Source organism: Mustela nigripes, chromosome 3, assembly GCF_022355385.1.
Source record: "Mustela nigripes isolate SB6536 chromosome 3, MUSNIG.SB6536, whole genome shotgun sequence".
In the NCBI taxonomy this organism is placed as follows: Eukaryota; Metazoa; Chordata; class Mammalia; order Carnivora; family Mustelidae; genus Mustela; species Mustela nigripes.
In genome coordinates this window covers 131,596,454-131,612,578 of record NC_081559.1, presented here as the reverse complement: position 1 = coordinate 131,612,578, position 16,125 = coordinate 131,596,454, and the positions used below count along the sequence as shown (strand labels likewise).

Below are 16,125 nucleotides of genomic sequence, written 5' to 3'. Positions count from 1 at the left end.
TTGTTACAGTCTTTTTCCTATTACCACCTGGCCAGTACTTTTACTGTTTACAACCATATTTTCTTCAGCCATTATTTGTTTGATCTGCTAACATAGCTATTCACCACTTGTAATTTGGTCTCATTACAAATATAGCATCCCAGCCTCTACTTAAATTGTGGTATTGTAGACTAAGGTCCCATTTTGTGTGGGGTTTCTGTTAAATTTTAGTTGGTTCCCAGTCATCCATTTGTCTTGAGATCATGTCTATGGTATGTAATGTAAACAACATATTTATAATAGTACACAATAGTGTACTATTGTGATACAATAGTATCACAGTTATACAATAGTATCACAGTTCTCTGTGATATCACAGAGATATCACAGGAAATGATTATCTTATGTCTTTTTTATTTTTTCTCTGCTTTTTTGTCATGAATGATCCTGCTTCCTGTAAGAATCCCCTTATGAACCAGTGCGTGTAGAGAGGAGCACAGCTGTGTTGAATTGAATTAGGAAACAGAGCACTCTGCCCCATGTTTGTGTATTTTTAAAAATTTACCTAGTTTCGGGCACCGGGTGGCTCAGTGAGTTAAAGCTCTGCCTTCGGCTCAGGTCATGATCCTGGAGTACTGGGATCGAGCCCTGCATCGGGCTCTCTGCTTAGCAGGGAGCCTGCTTCCTCCCCCCACCTCTCTGCCTGCCTCTCTGCCTACTTGTGATCTGTCTGTTAAATAAATAAAATCTTGTAAAAAAATTTTACCTAGTTTCCAGGTGCTTGTGAAATGTCTACATTTGAAAACCACTGATTTTTGTTGTTTCTTTGTCCCAAACTGATAGAATATTCTGTCCTCTAGCTATCTTCTTGAACTTCATAGCACAAATTAGGGAACTAATGTGGAATGGACCTTAATACAGTTTAATGGTATTTTAATTCTAATTGTGCTTGGAAGAATTGGGGGTATAGAATATTTAACTTTAGGCTTTATTTTGTATGTTACACTTTAAATCTTTTTGTACTTTCTTTTCTTTCTCAGTTTACTAAGAAGGTAATTAAAAATGTAATCAATAAGGAGCTATGTTCAAGTCCTTAGTTTGAACATAAGAGAGATCCAACATATCACATATCCTACTATGGAAATGCCTAATCCAGAACAATAATAAGAATAATCTTTAAAAGAGTTTCATATTAATTATTATATCAAATCCTGTCAAAGTGAACTTTGTATTCCATAAACTCTAAGAATTCCCAAAGGGAAAGAATATTGATTTTACAGCTTAACATTGATCTGATTTTAGATTATGAGTAGCAGGTTTATTTCTTTTATTTATATTGAAGCCTGGGCTTCAATATACTCATTTTAAAGTAAGGAAATTGGGTGGGGCACCCGGGTGGCTCAGTGGGTTAAGCCACTGCCTTCGGCTCAGGTCATGATCTCAGGGTCCTGTGATCGAGCCCCGCATTGGGCTCTCTGCTCAGCAGGGAGTCTGCTTCCTCTTCTCTCTCTCTGCCTGCCTCTCTGCCTGCTTGTCATCTCTCTGTCTGTCAAATAAATAAATAAAATATTTACAAAAAAAAAAAGGTAAGGAAATTGGGGGCGCCTGGGTGGCTCAGTTTGTTGAGCATCTGACCCTTGATCTTGGCTCAAGTCTTGATCTCATGGTTATCCCATTTACATTGGGCTCTGCGCTGGGCATGGAGCCTACTTAAATACATACATTCAGACACACATGGTTACATACACAAATAAAGTAATAAAATTGTATGCATATTGAAATCTTTTAAATATGAGCATTTATTTTGATAGTATACAGTGGTCTGGGATGCCTGGGTGGCTCAGTTGGTTAAGCGGCTGCCTTTGGCTCAGGTCATGATCCCAGTGTCCTGGGATCGAGTCCCACATCGGGCTCCTTGCTTGGCAGGGAGCCTGCTTCTCCCTCTGACTCTTCCTTCCACTCTGTCTGCCTGTGCTCGCTCTCATTCACTCTCTCTCTGACAAATAAATAAATAAAATCTTAAAAAAAAAAATGTATACAGTGGTCTTCAGGATGAAGTTATGCTGTCACAAAGAATAAGTTTGGTTTTGTTAAAATAAGTAGTGTGAAGTCATGTGTTTAAAAATATTTGAACTTGAAAATAATGTTACAGACCAGTTATACCTACAGTAAAAAAATATTTGATATGTATGATAATTGTAGCCATTAATGTTGAAGTGTTTATTCTTTCCCAGAAAGACCTATTTTATGTATTATCTCATTTAATTTTCACAACAGTCCTATGAAGCCTATTTTACAGTGAGGAAAGTGTTAATAATTTTCCTAATGTCACAAAACTAGTAAAAGTGGCAGAGCTGGGATTCAAACTCAGGTGTGTGACTCCCAAGCCCATGTGTTTTACCCACTCGGCTGTATTGTTTACTACAAGACTTCACTGTGGCTTTATGCACTTTGCTCTTCTCCATGTGTCCACACATGCTCAATGTAAATATTCTTCCAAGCAGTTTCCCCCATAGACATTGATAAATGTAATTATTCAATATTAATACTAGGTTTTCAGATACGGTTCTGTGTGTGTGTGTTTAGGAAAATTAAAGGGAGATTAGAATATAGAATTTCTTCAGGGTTTTTTTTTTTTAAGATATTTTATTTATTTATTTGACAGAGATTACAAGCAGACAGAGAGGCAGGCAGAGAGAGAGGAAGGGAAGCAGGCTCCCCGCTGAGCAGAGAGCCTGATGCGAGACTCGATCCCAGGACCTTGGGATCATGACCTGAGCCAAAGGCAGAGGCTTTATTTAATCCACTGAGCAATCCAGGCTCCCCCAGGTTTTTTATTCCATTACCATTCAGCATGACATTGCCCTAGGCTTGAGTTGGAACTGAATTTAAAAAACATTTTTTAAATAATCTCCAAGGATAATTCGTGATTACATGCATGCATCTAAGTTGATTTTTACGACTTTAAGGTGGAGATACAGTGACTACAGGGCTCCCTCTTGTGGACCATTATGGCAAGTAGCGATCAAGTCTCAAGATCCCAAGACTTTCTGTTAAAAACATTTTTGTCTAATAACTAAGTATCAGTGACATCGTTTGCCATGCAACTTGGATGATAGAGAGTCTGGGACTGTCGGGAGTAATACTGCTCAACGTGTGTGATTCTCCAGCCCTTTTGTTTCCTTGACCTATTGCTTGTATTCCTGTCTACTTTCTAGTATTAGGGGGAAAAATTGCTTCTTAATGTGCTTCCTATCCCACTTTTCAGTTTTTTGGCCCAGAGACTCTAAGAGTGGATGGCTGGAAGTAACTCCCATGAACATTTAGTAACAACACTCACTAAGTTTTTGGAGGCTGATTAATTTGTTCATGGTCACATAGTGAGGTAATGTGATATTTTAGAAGAGAACCAGCAGAGCTAACAGCTCTTTAATAGTAACTTGATTAATTCAGTGAGCCTTGTTGGCTTTCTAAGCTGGTTTGGAATGTAGGTAACCATGTAAACTAGAACAAGCCTGGGACTTAAAATAAATAGTCCTAGCCTGGTAGAAGCTGGGCATTAATAAAGACGGTTTTAATCTGTTGTGTGTTTTGCCATGAAATAACTAGTGCCTGCCTCAAGTTACAGAACAAGCTCAGGACGGTATTGGTAGTAGGGTCAGATTTTATGTGGTATGGTCAGAGGGTGAGCTTTTTAGTTAATTGTCTGAGTGAAGAGTACTGATCAAATTCTCACAGTCACTCATTCTTGTTTCTAGTTCCCCATGTAACCTTTTTTATATATTCCTAAATGATAACTATTTGTAGTTATCATCCCTAAATGATAACTATTTGTAGTTATCATTTAGTTAACTTGATATTCTTTATTTTTCCCCTGCAGTGCTCTTTTCTTGTTTCAGTATAAGAATTTTATGTCTGATCATTATGGGGAATCCATTTGTGTGTGTGTGTGCGCGCACGCAAGGGAGAAGAATGGGAGGAGAGCAAACCTGATGAAACTAAAAATTTCCATCTTAAAATGACATCATCATGCTTCATCCTTGATTTATAGTCACTGATGCCTTTTCTTAGATCACATTTTGGAAGCTATCCTAGGACAGTTCTGGAAGCCTCTCTAATTTTCTTTTAGAAAACTTGTTCTCCAGTTTGGCAGTGTGTTTTAGAAGCCATTGAAATGTGCTCTTTTGTGCTTGTTCTACTTCTGAGGGTTTTTTCCAAACCAGGATTTGTGCAAAGATTTAGTTCTATGAATGTTTATCACAGAGCAGCACCTGGGTGGCTTAGTTGGTTAAACATCTGCGTTCGGCTCAGGTCATGATCCCAGGGTCCTGGGATCAGGTCCTGTGTCAGGCTCCCTGCTTGGTAGGGAGCCTGCTTCTTCCTCTCCCTCACCTGCCACTCCCCCTGCTTGTGTGCTTTCTCTCTTTCTCTCTGTCAAATAAATAAGTATTTTTTTAAAAGAATGTTTATTACAGAATTGTAAGAAAAATAAAAGTTAGAAACAGCCAAAAAGCAAAAAGATTAATTATGATAGTTTCATACTTTAGAATAATTTTATAATATATAACTAGTAAAAAGGTAATGATGGTACTTATTTTTTTTTTTAAGATTTTATTTATTTATTTAACAGACAGAGATCACAGGTAGGCAGAGAGGCAGGCAGAGAGAGAGACGGGAGGAAGCAGGGTCCCTGCAGAGCAGAGAGCCCGATGTGGGACTCGATCCCAGGACCCTGGGATCATGACCTGAGCCGAAGGCAGAGGCTTTAACCCACTGAGCCACCCAGGCGCCCTAATGATGGTACTTATGTTACTTATTGAAAAGATGTTCATGAATTTGTAAGTAAAAAATTACTATGAATTGTCTTGGATAAAAGAAAAACTAGACATACACATGCATATAGAAAATGATTCATAGAAAAATATCCAGAGTGCCAGACTGTTAACATTGGTTGTTATCTGTATAGAAACTTATCTGTAAGTCTTCCCATGCAAATTCTCCCTCCTTTTCAAACTTTGGTTGAGCAGAAGAGATGGTTTAGGGCAGCTGCTTCCAGAAAGGACCAAGAAAAACACATCTTGTTAAAAGAGGGTCAGATCTCACTCAAAATGACAGGGTAGGAAGATCGAGGGGTTTATCTCTCTACCAAAGCAACCACTAAACTGGAGAAAAAGACCAGAGTCTACTATTTTGGTCTCTGGATCCTGTTTGGACACTTACAAGAACCTTGGGAGTACTTGATGAAGGAAGAAGCTGCTATTTGGCAGTTCGTGGACAAACCAGTGATCATTCCCCATTCCTCAGCCCTTTATCCTTTGGGGACAGTGGCCTATATTCCTGGAGGGGCTTGCTGAAACCAGGGTAGGCACTGGGGACTTTGTTCTCCAAAACTTTGGAGTTTTATGTTTAAGTCAGTCTGTCAGATCCCTGAGTGCTAAGCACAGATATTTGCCCTCATTTCAGCCTTTCAGCTGCAGAGATTTCACCCAGCAGTGTCTACTGGAAGATTTAAAGAATCTGTTCCTCCTCTCCATTCCTCCTTTTGGAGCCACACATTTAAGGAAATCTGTGTTGGGTCACTGTGTTGGCAATGACTGCAGAGATAATGGATCAGGAACTTCAGTGACCACACACAACAAGAAACACACAAAGGCAAATAGATATGCAAAAGTGAAAATAGTTTGAAAATGTCAAAACAGATGGCTTCAGCCCACAATAAGCAAAAGTAAGCAGTACTGGAGGAGTAAGAGAATAGATTTCCAGTATAATAGTCAAACTATCGTCTTCTCAAAAAAAAAAAAAAAAAAAACTATAAAATATACAAAGAAACCAGAGAGTATGGCCCATATATACAACAGGAGAATTTCACAGAAGCCACCCCTGAGGAAACCCATACTTAGGAACTGCTAGTCAAAGATGTTAAATCAAGTATCTTAAATGCTTAAAGCAAGCCATGGACAAAGAACTAAAGGAATTCGGGAAAACATTGTCTGAACAAAACCAGAATCTCAGTAGATAGTAATTACAAAAAGGAGCCAAACAAATTCTGGGGCTAAAAAGCATAATGACTGAAATGAAAAATTCACTAGAGGGATTCAACAACGGATTTGAGTAGACAGAAGAGGATCAGTGAACTTAAAGACCATTGAAATGATTCAAACTGAGAAACAGAAAAATGAACAGAGCCCAATAAACTGGTGGGAGATCATCATATGTACCAATGTATGAATCTAGGAGTCCCAGTAGCAGGAAGAAGAAAGGAGCAGAAAAGGAATTTGAAGGAAAAAAAAAAGAAAAGATGGAAAAATTCCAAATCTGAAAACATGAAATATATACATCTAAGCTTAGTGAACTCCAAGCAGGAGAAACTCAGAGATCCACACTGAGACATAATACAGTCAAATTGTTGAAACCCAAAGACAGAATTATGAAAGCAGCAAAAGAGAAGCAATTTGTCATAACAGGGGATCCGTAGTAAAATTAACAACTGATTTCTCATTATAGAAATGTTGGAAGCCAGAAGGGGTAGGTAAGATAACATATTTAGAATCCTGAAGGAGGAGGGGGCTAGCCATCAAGAATTTTCTGGCAAAACTATACTTCATGAATGCAGAAGAGATACATTTCCAGACAAAAGTTGAGGGAGTTCATGTACAGTAAACATGTGCTATAAGAAATGCTAGAGGCAGTCCTTCAGGATGAGCTGAAAGGACCTTAGAGAATAACCTGAAACCATAAAAAGAAGTAAAGAATACCGGCTTGAGTAACTATATAGGTAAATACAAAAGTAGTATTATACATCTGGTTTGTTAATATTTTATAAATCTGTGTGTGCTTACACAGTAAAGATGCAGTCTATGACAATAGCAAGGTAAAATGGAACAGTTGGAGAATATCGGAGTGGGGAGTGTTTGTATAATAAGTTGGTACTGTGCAAACTAGGTTGTTGTAACTTGAAGACATTAATTGTAATGCCCAAGATAATACTATGGAACTAAAAAATATACAGAGAAGGAAAGAAGAAGGAGTCAAAATGGTACACTACAAAATACCAGCTAAATGAAAAAAAAGAGGCAATAATTGATGAATTAAGGAACAAAAACATACAGAACATACCCAAAATAATATCAAAATGCCACAAGTAAATCCTTCTTTATCAATAATCACCTTAAATGTAAATAGATTAAATTCTACTTAAAAGTGGAGATTGGCAAACTAAATTAAAAAAAAACTCACAGAGTCCATCGATATGAAGAAACAAAGAGGTTCAAAGTAAAAGGATGGGGGTGATACTCCATCTAAATAGTGACCAAAAGAGAGCTGTGTGGCTTTATTATTGTCACACAAAGTAGATTTGAAATAAAAAAAAAAATTACAAGAGATAGAGGACATTATACATTGATAAGTATATAAGAAGATACAAATTATAAATTCATAAATATAAACATATATACATTTAAACGCAGAACCCCAAAATATATGAACACAAACTGACAGAATTGAAGGGAGAAATTTTATGCTAATGGAGACTTTAATAAACATTTTCTATAATGAGTAGAATGATGAGACAGAAGATCAGTAAGGAATTAGAGGACCTAAACAGCACTATAATCAGTCAGACCTATCAGATGTATACAGAACTCTCCACCCAAGAGCAGAATACATGTTCTTTTCACATGCACATGAACATTATCCAGAATAGACCATAAGCCACAAAAGAAGTCTTAATAAACTTCTCTTAGGGGCTCACCGGAAAGTGTAAGGTTGAATATTTTACTTGCCTCATCTGGTCTGTGATCTGGGTTGAGAGTTAGGTGCACTCCCCCAGGTTCTATTACAGAAAGAGCAGAGATATGTTTGTAAGAAGCAGTCTGTCTCTTTGGCAGAAAAAGAGAGATCCATTTGAGTAAGGAAGCTGAGAGAGCTCCTTTGCCCTCTCTTAAGACTTTACTTCTATCCCTATTAAGAGTGTGGTGTAGGGGCACCTGGCTGGCTCAGTTGGAAGAACGTGGGACTCTCCATCTCAGGATTGTGAGTTTGAGACCCTTGTTGGGTGCAGAGACTACTTAAAATCTTTTAAAAAAAAAAATGGTGTAGAGTGTTAGTTCACAAAAATTTAGTGCATTCAGTGATGATTCTTGTAAAAAAGAAACTGACCCATCGGGTCATTGAATTATGCAGAGCAGTAGAAGAGAATAGCAGAACTTAGTTAGCAATGATTAAAGAACAGCTCACAGGAAAATGCTGCCTTTAAGCCAATGAAAACTGTGACTGTATTTTCTGCTGCTCTAAAAATTAAATGAAGCAATAGCTTTACTATAAAGCACAAATTGAAGAACTCGGGGACTAGATGATAAATAAGGCAAGACAACGAAAGTAGCTGAAACCTATACATTCAGAATCAAAAAGTAGTTGGAAAAAAGTTGAATAGAGGGGGGCCTGGGTGGCTCAGTGGGTTGAGCCTCTGCCATCTTGATTTAGGTCATGATCTCAGGGTCCTGGGATCGAGTCCTGCATCGGGCTCTCTGCTCAGCGGGGAGCCTGCTTCTCCCTCACCTCCCTGTTCATGCTTTCTCTCGCTATTTCTGTCTCTCTCAAATAAATAAAATCTTTAAAAAAAAAAAAAAAAAGCGCTTGGGTGGCACAGTCAGTGAGCATCTGTCTTCTGCTCTGGTCGCGGCCCCAGGGTCATGGGATTGAGCTCCCATTCAGCTCCCTGCTCAGTGGGAGGCCTGCTTCTCCCTCTTTCATTCCCTCTATGTTCCCTCTCACTGTGTCTCCCTGAGAAATGAATAAATAAAATCTTTAAAGGAAAAAAGAAGAAGTGAATGTTTAAATAGATCACAGAAGTGAAGGCACTTGGTAGGAGCACAAAGTGTAAAATACGCACTAACCAAGGTAATGGGCACAGGTAGAAATGAGAATAGCAGTCCGCGGCCATCCTCCCCTACAGGTGAGATCAGTCTCATCTGATCGCAGAAGCTGGGCAGGGTTGGGCAGGGTTAGTACTTGGATGGGAAAAATGAGAAAGCAAACAAATAAAAAATTAAAAAGAATGGAGAGGAATTGAGATACAGATGATAGGTAAAGGCATTTCGACAGAACAGTCCAGTCTCAGAATAATAAAGCTAAAATAGTGGAACACAAGTATTTAAAGATATAATTCAAGGAAGCTCTTCAGAAGTAACAGAAGAGTTAAATTTACATATAAAAGGAGCACCCCTTGTATCTGGGGAAAATGACCCAGAATGATTAACAGTAGGGTATATCCTTGCAAAGTCACTGGACTTTAAGATCAAGAGAGATTGGATGCCCATGCCAAAAAACCATATCACTTATAAATAAAGATTCGTTTGCTCAGACTTTGCAGATCTCAGTGCCAGAAAGTAATGAATCAATACCTTCATTTTCCTGTCTTCACTCAAAGAAGGAAAATGAGAGCCAAGATTTTATATCCAGTCTAGCTGTCTGTCAAATACAAAGACTACCGAAAGAAGTTGTTTATGAGCTCCATAGTTTTCATGAGCCCTGAAGAAACTGCTAAAGGATGAACCAAAACAAACAAAAGATTAAAGTGAGAATTGGAATGAAAGGAAAAGTGTGTACTCTGCTAACTAACATTGGGAAAGGAAAAAGGAGGGAAGGTAGAGTATAGAGTGGTGTCCTCATGTGTGATAAAATATTAAAGGACAATGCCCTAAGCTGACAGATCAAGAAGTGGAAATATAAGCATATTTCACAAAATGAAGGTATTTTTGAAGATTTAAAAATTGTAGCAATGCTGTTCAGTAAAGGTTCAATAGATTATGGTCCATCCATATTATGGAATACTTTATAACCTTGTGAAAGAACGAGGAAGGTCTCTGTGTACCGGTAGGGACGGAACGCTAAGAAAAATGAAAAAGCAAGGTGCAGAACATACAATGGAATATGCCACCGTTTATGTAAAAGAAGTAGAAAAATAGTATGGGATGTTTCTTACATTTGCCCAAACTCAGGAAAGGTACACAGAATACTTTAAGAAAAAGATGATCACTTTGGGGGAGGGCTTAGGCCGTAGTTGCATGGATGACTGGGTAGGGTTAGGTTTTTCGCTGTGTTCCCTTCTGCCTTCTCTCCCTCCGTCCCTCCTCCTCGTATTCTTTCCCTGCTTTTCTTCGTCCTATCTTGCTTCGTCTTCCATTTTTTAGACATGTGAATGCATGACATATTCAATAACTAGCCTAATAGAAAAATCAATGTTCTCTTCCCTTTTCCCCCAAATTCTGGTTCGACATAAAGTCTTAGGCAAAGCTTAGGGGTAGTTTTAGCTGCTGTCTCTATAGGATCTTATGGGATTTTCAGTCTTCCACAATGTAATCTTCTTAAGTAATCTTCCCCAGGCCTTCTAAGTGAAGAAAAACACTTTGGTGATTTGCTGTTTCATCTGGACAGGTTCTCCCCTTTCTTACGTTGTCTGTGAAATACTCAGTACTTGTTAAGTCTGGTTCTGTGGTTAAATGAAGCTCTGTTTCTGATCCTTTGTATAGGTTATTTATGGGATTAGTCTTGCTGGATGGTTCTAGGCTCTTGTGAGAGAGCATTTGCCCTTGAGTCAGTGTCTAATATTCATTCTCAACTCAGTATAGTCAAACCAGAATTCCGGATAATGTGTACCAACTTCAGGACTCTGGGAAACAGAAGACATGAATTATGTTTAGTTGTTTGTTTTGGTTTGTTTCAGTTAAGGAAAATGGGGCAACAAGAGGTTGTGACTTGTCAGAAATTACCCAGAAAATAGGAGTAAAGCAGGCGCATACAGCTCTGATCTTGTGAATAGGGCTCTGGCTACCAGGCTGCCAGATGTCTTAACCATTGACACTGTGAATCCTGCTGTGTTGATAGGAGGACTCAGCATAGTGTGTTGAGTCATTAGGGTTTTCCCCTCAAATGAAGCTCATTAATTTTTTGGTCCTTGTGCAGCTCTCCTCCCAAAGAGATTCTCACATTTATTTCTGGGGTGCATGAGTTTGGACATAGAATTTGAAAGCAGCGATGCTACTGTTACTTCTGTATACATGCATGCAAACACGCACACTGGGATGCAGTGTAATTGCCAGTGATAAAATTGTTACCTTTTGTGTGTGATTTAAGATAAATTGAAGGGATTGCTCATGAAGGCATGCTCATGACCTTGAACTCTCTTAGGTTACTTTTCCATAATGGATAGAATACATGTATTCTGCAACATTTTCTAGAATTTTCTAAGGGCTTTAGCTCCTACAGATTAATTGTATTGCATTTCTACTTTGGTTTTTAAGGTTGTAACTATAAAATGGGGTGATAATCTTGTCATCTTCATATTATTCTGATTACTGAATGGGATAGCTGATGTGAATGGAATGCACTTTTGTAAAACTGTAGGGTGCCTTATGAACACAAGAGATGGTAGTGCTAGTATCGTATTAATTAGATCTCATCTGCTCCCCATATATTCGTACCATTCAACTCTGTCCCTTCCAGATTTGCTCTTTTCAAAGAATAGGACTAGAAGGATCATATCAGGCATAAATTCTTATACAATAGCATTTTTCCCCTCTGTTTCTTTTTCTGCATGCTTTCGTCTAAGTAAACACAGTTTTGAATAATTTTATACACAAAATTTTTACAATTAATAATCAATAAATAATACTGTAGAGATATAAAAACTTAGGAGTCATAATGTGGACATAGGCTTTATAAGCAAACAGTTCTGTGTTTTAAAATCCACTTGCATCCTGTATTGGCTGTGTGACCTTGGGCGAGTTACTTAATCTCTTGTTGATTCAGTGTTTTCATGTGTAAAGTGAAGGATAATATTTATCTTTTGAGATTACTAAGGACTAAATGAGGAACTTTTTGCAAAGCACTTGGGAACATTGTTTTCACAGAATTTAGTCTACCTTAATTTCCTCAAACTTGCTAATTCTACTTGGACATTATCACTTGATATTAATAGTTTTACCATTTTGGTTCCAGTCCTTTTACTGTAAGTTACATTGATAAAAGACCAGGAATTTGATTCCACAGTTGTTGTAGATACTTTCTATTTTAGATTTGGTGGAATGAAAAATGAATACATTGTGAAATATGTACATAAGAGCGTATATTATTTTGTTTCTGGCTTATGTGAGTATATGGGAATCTGAAAACTCATCAGGTATTTCAAAAATAGGATGCATTTATTTAGTATATTTTTCACATATCTACCTGGTGCTATTATTAGGCTTTGGAATAAAGAGCTGAAGAGTTCTTGCCTACATTGGAGGTCATCATTTATTGGAGACAGGTAAATAAGCAGTTATAATCAAATCTGAGTCAAATCTGAAGAGAGCTAGAACCTGGAGCATGAATGAAACCTTTTCTTCCAGAATAAGGAGATGGAGTTTATTTTAAGATGATGAGGAATTGGTAGATTCTTATATTTAGAGCAACATGAATAGACTGGGAACTTAGGATAATTACCTGGAAGCATACAGTGGCTTCAACATCAATTTTTATCATCTTCTACACTGCAGCCATTTACTTAAAACCTATTACATATCTACCTCATGTATACATTATCTCATTTAATCTAGCACCATTTGAATTAGATATTCTTGCCATTATTTTATAGATAGGAAAACAGAAGTACTAGAGGTTAATAAAGGAGTTAGATAGTGACTGGACACACAAGGGAGAGTATGTTTGATTACCTACTATTCTACATGGTGATTTTAATCTAATAGAAGTTAAGATGAGAGGTGATGAGTTGTTGATCATTAGTCCCCATTTTCATGTGTTTTATTTTATGAACATTTCACTGAATTTAGTTTGATTCTAGAGTTTGAAGATAACATGTGTTCCCTGGGAGGTGGCTTTTAACCCAAGTCCATTACTTCATCTGGTTAAGGAAACACTCTGGTTTGTTCTAAAACTAGAGGGGAAAAAATGGTTGTGTCAGACTTGCTCCTTCTTGAGCTTTTCTATCTTACAGGATTTTGGTTCCTATTCTGTAGAACTCTTATAGACTAGAAATTACTTATTTCTCCAGCCCATCTCCTTTTCCTCTAAGTAAAATTATCTTAGTATTTGAAATGATACCTCATGAGGATTAAACTTGGGACCTGGCTCCTCACTATGAAGGATAGATAAACAAGGTTTTATCTTTCTGCTCCATAAAGTTTATATAGTATACTCAAGCAATGGAATGAGAGGTTAATAATTCTTCAGAGTTTTAAAAAAAAAAATCTGATTATTAATCCAGTCACACTCATTATTAGCTAAGTACTGTCAAAATTGACCATTTACCCCTTCATTCCTAGTTCTTTAGTTGAAAATATAAAGTATTTCTTCTCTCCCAGAAATGTGGTATAATGAGTTATTTTTATTTATATATAACTAGAAAAGGGTGATACAAAGATAGTGTATGCACAGTTTTGACTTGCTTTACTCACCTTTTACTTCTTCTATTTCAGCTCAATCTGAAATCGAAGTTTCTGTGTCTGCAAGGAATATCAGAAGGTTGCTAAGTTTCCAGCGGTATCTTAGATCTTCACGCTTTTTTCGTGGTACTACTGTTTCAAATTCTCTCAACATTTTAGATGATGATTATAATGGACAAGCCAAGGTGTGTATTGCTTTTTCAAGAAAACATTAATTTTTGATAAGTTTAATGAAGCCTTCCCCACCATGTGGTATTGAATTATTAGAACCTCTCTTTGTATGCAAAAATCACTTAAGCCCATTTTTCAGGTTTTTTCCTTTAGAGCACATGTTTATTTTGTAAGTAGGTATTACAGAGCAAGGGAAATTTCTCTAAGTTACTAAAATAGTGAAAATGTTTTCATTTATTATAACATTAACAAGTAGCTCAGTAGGGCATTAAACTATGCAATCACACAGATTCTTAACTCTGAGAAGAATATTATAGCTGTTCTAGAAATTAGACTAAATTAAACTATTCTGTAGGCAAGGACTCTGTGGCCTGAAGAGCATCAGAGACCAGTTTGAGGTTGCCTCCTGGCTAGAGGTATACCCAGGCCTCACGACTTTCAGTCAGATTACTTTTCAGAGTCTCTTCCATCACTGAGCTATTTGAGGATTTATACATTTTGTTTTTTTCTTTTCTTTTCTTTTCTTTCTTTCTTTCTTTTTTTTAAATCTTATTCCTATTTTATTTTATTAAGAAAATTCTTTTTTTATTATCATGTTCAGTTATCCAGCATATAGTACATCATTAGCAATTCATTAGTGTAAAACACCCAGTGCTCATCTCCACATGTGCCCTCCCTAATACCCATCACCCGGTTACCCCATCCCTCCACCCTCTGCCCTTCTGTAACCCTTGGTTTGGTTCCCAGAGTCCAGAGTCTCTCGTGGTTTGTCTCCCTTTCTGATTTCTTCCCATTCAGTTTTCCCTCCCTGCCCCTATGGTCCTCTGTGCTATTCCTTGGGTTTTCTAATTAAATCCAGTGATTATAAGCATTATTTTCTATTTCCACAGTTTAAAAGAAATGTCTTAATGAGGTGAAGCTCTGAGCAACTTGGTTTTGACCAAGTGAGGGTTTTTTAATAATCTTATGTTTCTAGTGTTTTTAAAAATCATTTTTTGATTTAATATATATAGGCCAGATTTTCCAAGTGTGTGTATCTACATAGGGCGAAGGCATCTTCTTTATGATTACATTTAAAGCAAAAAGATTGCTTCCTGATTTGATGAAGGAAATTAATAGAAGGTGTTCATGCTTTCTTTGAATTTGAAAAATTTACATGTTCTTCTTTTTAAAATGAGAATATTGATCTGTGTATGATTGTATGATATGTAAATAGTTTCTACCGGTAATATATTAGTATTATTTATGTCAGTTTATTCATAAATATATACAATGGTGAACTTTCCATAAAAGTTTCAGGTTACAAATATATGGTTTAAAAAATTCAATCAATTTCATTTTGGGGTTGTTACGGGATTTATTTGTTTAATTGAAATACACATCACCTTAAAAATAAATGTAGTAAATGCTATTACTTATTGTATAAGGATAGTTAAAGAATATAAATGAGTGCCTGCAAGTTGGGAGTGTTTTTTAAGAAAATGACTAACCAATAATTTAAGCATAGTGTAAAATAGATGTCAAGTGCCTCATTTTCAGAGTTAGACCACCTGATTTTCGATCGCAGCTCTGTTACTTTCTAGCTGCTCAAGGCAGTTACTTTTAGCTTGTTTCTCCATCTGTAAATGAATATTGAAAACAGTGCCGTCTTCACAGTGTTGATACGAATATTAAAAGAGAACTAGCACTTTTAACAGCATGGAATATATTAAGTACTCAGCTATTGTAACTTATTTTTACTAGACTTTTAAAATCTAGTTTCTAGACCCATGCAGTGTATGAACCACACTTCCGTGGTATTAAATTAAAATTCTTGAAAAGTTCATGGGAGTGAGTTGAAAAAAGCATTAACCTTACCTGTACATTCATTACTTGGAAAGCAAAATAATATTTGGTTTTCCAAATGAAGCATACATTTGGATAGTTTTTAGAGTCAGCTGGAAATGTCATGATTAAAAAGAAAATGATACTTAGCATTTCTCAGATCACTTTCCATTTTCACTAACTGCTCTGTGGGCTATCTACAAGAGACAGACTGTTATTGAAATTAAATTACAGTAGGAATGTTTGGTTTTCATTTCAGTGTATGCTGGAAAAAGTTGGAAATTGGAATTTTGATATCTTTCTATTTGATAGACTAACAAATGGTAAGTGAAGAATTTGACTCAAATTACTGTGTACTCTAGACTGCTGCCTTGATGGTATAGGCCCGTTGCTTTTGTTGGTCGTGAGCCCTCTGCTGGCAGAAGAACACCATTTTGTCCCTTTTCTTAGTTACTGATCTCTAAGCCAGAGAATCGCTGTCATCGTTTTATTTTTTCATTCCTCTTAGCAGTAATCAAAAGTTATAATCATCACCCTAATTCATGTTACTATTATGGATAACCCAAAGTGAAATTATTACCTCATTATGTTCTTTATTTTTCTGTTTTGGTTTCTTTTGGATTGTGGCTATTTACAGTGAATCTTCTCATACTGTATTCCAGCTTTGATAGCCACAGATATGTGGTAGATTAATGACATTTTGAAAGAT

The 16,125-nt window shown here is 36.8% G+C and overlaps 1 protein-coding gene across 2 annotated transcripts in view; it reads left to right on the top strand.

Moving 5' to 3' along the window:
• PDE7A (phosphodiesterase 7A) overlaps positions 1–16,125 on the top strand; it is a 115,653-nt gene that overhangs the window by 74,039 nt on the left and 25,489 nt on the right. For both annotated transcript variants that reach the window (XM_059394658.1, XM_059394659.1), the window contains 2 exons: positions 13,455–13,606; positions 15,676–15,739. In XM_059394658.1, the coding sequence (XP_059250641.1) occupies positions 13,455–13,606; positions 15,676–15,739 (216 nt within the window). The remainder of the gene's footprint in view (positions 1–13,454; positions 13,607–15,675; positions 15,740–16,125) is intronic.